The sequence below is a fragment of the Aplysia californica genome, unplaced genomic scaffold, assembly GCF_000002075.1.
Source record: "Aplysia californica isolate F4 #8 unplaced genomic scaffold, AplCal3.0 scaffold00447, whole genome shotgun sequence".
NCBI classification, from domain to species: Eukaryota; Metazoa; Mollusca; class Gastropoda; order Aplysiida; family Aplysiidae; genus Aplysia; species Aplysia californica.
The window spans coordinates 652,165-657,129 of record NW_004797717.1 but is presented as its reverse complement, the minus strand read 5'-3'; the positions used below and the strand labels follow the sequence as shown (position 1 = coordinate 657,129).

General features: G+C 34.2%; 1 protein-coding gene across 1 annotated transcript in view; it reads right to left on the bottom strand.

Moving 5' to 3' along the window:
- Positions 1-453: 453 nt before the first annotated feature.
- The window catches only part of LOC100533316 (glutamate receptor subunit protein GluR7), a gene marked incomplete at its 3' end in the record, with an annotated part of 195,730 nt that continues 191,218 nt past the window's right edge, over positions 454-4,965 (bottom strand). The window contains 1 exon segment of the mRNA NM_001204614.1: positions 454-610. Within this exon segment, the coding sequence (NP_001191543.1) occupies positions 454-610 (157 nt within the window).

Here is a 4,965-nt window from a genome sequence, read left to right as displayed (position 1 = left end):
AAATTCACAAACCGGCAGAAAAATGCAAGTTTCTTCACTTTGATTATTTTGACAAGAGCCTGATTTCACCACGCTGCCTCACAATTGTTAATATTTAGATTTCAAGAAATTCTAGCGCCATTTTCTTCAGATTTGTGCGCAGATTACAAACATGTAATTAGTTCATAGATAGCGTGGATAGTTTTGAGTTTTTAGCTTCTGAAAATGGTCTTTCACATGCCTGGCTTCACTCTAATCTGCCATTTATATGATAACGTAACTAATAATAATTCCCCAAACTGAATATGTTTAATCTTTGATTGAAATATTTGGAGAAAAGGAGAAAAAAAAACCAAGTAAAAGTCACTTTGTCGTAGATTTATGTGCTAAGAAGTAATGTGCAGCCTTAAAACACATACACTACTACATCATAAATAACACATAAGAGGTACAAGCGTGTTGTGTGCGCAAGTCTCACCGCTTTCATGTAGTTCAATAAGCTGTTTCCATATCTCCAGGTGTGCACTTTGTCACAAGGCAGGCTAATGGTATTCACCTCCTGGGCTTCTGACAAGGAGTGCAGAGCCTTTGCGAAGAGAACATAGGCGTCGTAGGCTAAAGCAGTCTCGGTCTGTGGAATGGCCATCATGATAGAGTTAGAGACTGATTGGTAGCTTATCCTTGACCTGGACCACCCCTTTTATTTATATATAGGTTAAATATATAAGACATTTAAATGCTGTTATCTAATTTTATCTAATGTGTTCTTAAAGTGCACTTTTAAATGTAAGAGGGGGATGGAGAACAACAACCGCCAATATCTGCTCCAGAAAAGACACTTGATGCTAATGATTGTGATGATGATGATTTGATATTGTTGTAATGATGATGATGATGATGATGATGATGATGATGATGATCTTGATGTTGTTCTTAATGATGACAATGATGATGATGATGAAATTGTACTAAGTTTTAGAGAGATCTGTGTTTAAGATTGCATATATTTGAAGTGGTTGAAACGGACAACTTATGGAGAAATTCGGGAGAGATTTAGTTCCTAAATATATATATAGTAAACTTATGAAAGCCGAACATCGCATTGTCAGCTTCGTTCCTTGCATCTGAAAGAAAAATATGTAAGTCCCAAGTCCCTTTCTCACATTGCAAAGCAAAACGTTACATCCTATTTATAAGTCCACTTTGCTCTGTAGGCATAGCTTTGATATGCAGTATCAACACTACAGAAGGTTACTACTACGTCAGTAAACAGTTCAAGACCGAATATGGAAGCTAATGGGCGAGGGTTGAATCCCCATTGGGACAGTTTAATTTATAGAAGAATGTAAAAAGTGTACTAGTTCTTCCACAACTTGGTCGCTTTTTCCATTTCGCGTTGGCTCATCACGTCATTGTAAAGTAGCAACAAAAATAGTCTCTTAAGTAAGAGCTCGAAGCACATACAAGTGGGCAATATTTACAAACAACAAAAATAAAAAGAAGAAAAAACAAAGTATTGTCAAGAACCAGGGAAAATTATCTGGGCACAGAAGGCCTTTCTGAGTTAAACACTATTAGATACGGACTAGAAACAACAAATTAATGACATTGCATTCAGAATTCATCAGTACAGAGGTAACCTAAAATCTTCTACCTAATCGTATACGATCTTGGAACAAAGAGTCTGATTACGCTTGCGAAAATTTTAACTATTTTAATGAAAGAAGAAATTGGAACTACGCAAACTTGAGAAGGAGAGTGCCAAATAAATAGACCTAGGCATATAGATAAATCTGTCATACGGAACTTTGTAATTTTATGGTAGCGATTATATGACAGCACGTGTCGCACTATTTTTAGGGGTGATGTATCCTGTACGCAAAGAGTTGGAGCAAAAAATAAGTTCTGTAATATTTCTTTTTTTTATTGAAACGATATAAACATTTTTTTCTAAACGCCTTTTGGCGACCTCTGCAAAAAATGCTCGCCCTCTTTTCAATCACAATTCTAAAAATAGTGATCTATCTTGCACTAGTTCATATGCGGTTATATCAATCACAAGTTACCAATGTTAACCAACACAGTATATTTTTTTAATGTGAAAAAACAATTTTTAAAAATCGGCATCATATCGTAAAGCAAAAAATATAACGGATGCCGCAAAATGAGTAATTAGTAATAGGTGGAAATGTTGATATATACTTTTGTCAAAATAAAGATGAGCTTGTACAAACGTCGTTTATAAAAAGAATATTAATAAATGAGAATAAATATTCATTATGAAAGTTGAAAACAAAATAAAAGCAGTCGAGACAAATGACATCGTAAGTGAAACTGTGATTTTTAAAAAATATGATTTGATAGACATGTGTTTTGAAAATATTTTCATAAAGCATCAATCACTATTCACTCTGCATGATGTGATGTATAATCCTTTGAGCCTAAAGAAATTAACAAGAACAGAGTAAAGCGTTTATTTGTGAAACGTTACATTGCTTTAACAGGAATGTAAAAAAAAAAAAAAAAAAAAACCCAAATGAAATGAAAACATGCGAATGAAACGTTCGTACATGAATAGTTGAACAAGTTTCTTCACCTGAAACAGGACTAGAACATGGCTGGCTACAGCGGACATATTTACATAGACTGAAGGAAAAAGAAATATTATGAATTTATTTTATGAAAAAAAACAAAAAGAAACACTTAAAGCTGGCTTTGTCTTGCAACTCACAAGTCCTCAGAACTCTCAGGGTAGAGGATAGACAGAATTCCTGGCTGTAGTAATGGTTGTAACGAGGCTGGTGGGGTTTGTTTGCTGTTACTTTTCTTTTCTTGTAACTGAGATCTTGTTTCATTCTGCTTCTTTGCTTCAGTTGTGTGTTATTGTTGTTTCAGTTTTGTTGTGTTTTGTAAATATAACAGACTGTGCTAATATGATTCTTATACTGTCACACAAAGACAGAATTAGAAGATTTCGGGTGGTGTTGCTGCTCTTATAATTGTTTTTACATAATTGTTTTTTGTGTGCGTTCATACGGTGTTATTGGTATTTTAATTGCATTGTTCACCTAGCTCTTGATTTCTTTTCAATAGATTGTATTCTCAATCAAATAAAGTAATGTCTAGAACACTTGTTCACCAGAAAACAAATGATCGTAAATTCAATTGCACGAGGATTTTGAAAGCGTACACGAAATGCACTAAAAATGGGGAGAATAGGCACTAACACAAAATAGACAAATATAACGCCAATGACTCGGAAATACACAAAATCTACATTTATGTACTCGATACAAAAAGGAGTTATAACACTATCAAAGTAACATCAATAGAGAAAAAAGGAAAGGAAATTGGGCAAATGGGTTTGTTGATAAAGGGAATGGCGTCTCAAGGAAAGCACAAACACAAAGCTTAAGATTGGCGACTCGAAAACACTCAACTTTTCAGCGTGATTTCTTTATATGATTTTTAAAATAAAATCAAAAATAATATCTGGTACAAAATTAAATATTTACAGAAATTTAATTGGATAGCAAGCTAAAATCTAAAGAGAAGGAAATAAACAACATTGGGATGACAATTTAAACTATCTAAAGAAAGAAGAAACAAAAAACATTTTGTTTTGCAAACAAAGATCTGCAGCTTTTCTAAGACCAATTGTGCTACATTTAAAAAACGTCAATTAAAGGAGCCATATCAGATATTAAATAGGTTTAGAAAAGGGACACGAACGCATATCACAGAGCTGTATGGTAAAACTCCACGCCCGTGAAATCATCATGACAGTATGGCTTTGACGGCCTGTTCAACACTGTTGGAATATTTAGGAGGTGGGACTACCAAATGTTCCGTCCACCTACGATAGGACCAAGCCAAACCTGTGGGGACCTTTGAAAGTGACCTAAGTAAAAGAACAAAACTTTGTCAAGTCAAACTGTTGTCATCCACACAATGGCTCAGCACGATACACCTGAATCCTGACTGGCAAAGGCGTCTTATGACCAAACAAAACAACCCATCCCCCCAAAAAAACAACAACCAAACAACAACGCGATATCTCGTAACAACAAGAGATTGACAAGAAGCAGAATTACACTCTGGTGAGGTTCTCAAAAGGGGGAAAGAGAAAAAAATCAAAATACTCTTACATATAGCACAAAATACGAGGTGATGGGCGCAGGGATATTCAGAAACAACTAAGACAATGAATAGAGAAAAAATAATGATCGCACGCCATTCACTAGGAAGGAAAAAATACGTTTCATAAAAAATACAACATTGATGAAGGTAAGCGAATAGAAAAGAGTCTAGTATCAACTGGTTACCATGAAGTCTGTCGTGGTATTATCATATCCCTTTTGTGAATGACAAATGGGGGCGTAAGAAAAGAGCAACAGGCAAAAAAAAAGGTTATAAAGTATAAGTAAAGTCGATTTAAATAGAAAAAGAAATGAATGAAAAACAGGTAAATATTTCATTTTAAAAAAACCAACATCATTCATCTCTCTGATATTTTAGTTCCTCGATGGTATTATACATTTGAGGATAACGCTGGACGACTTTACATAGCATTGTGTATGTATACATAAGTGTATGTACATGTATACAATACATATCCCTTGATTCGTTTCATGTGTAGCCTCAAGTAGAGAAGGTATCACAAAACATTTTAAGCATTTCCTCTATTATGCTTAAAAATCTGCTCTATTTCAAGAAAAAATCAAGAAGGAAAATATGTCTGAGAAAACGAGAATGTTTCCGTTCTAAAAACAAAACAAACAAAAAACGATTATTATTTGTATAAGTGAAAATAGTTTCTTATCAGAAACATTAATAAAGCGATATTTGTTTATGTGAAAAACGCGAGAAGACGCCATTTTGGCAGGTGTTTTCAACATCATCTGAAGAAATGTTAATATATATTTACTCTTTAATTACAGCTTGAAAAATAGAGAATGAAACGAGGGAGAGCACAGAGGGAGACCG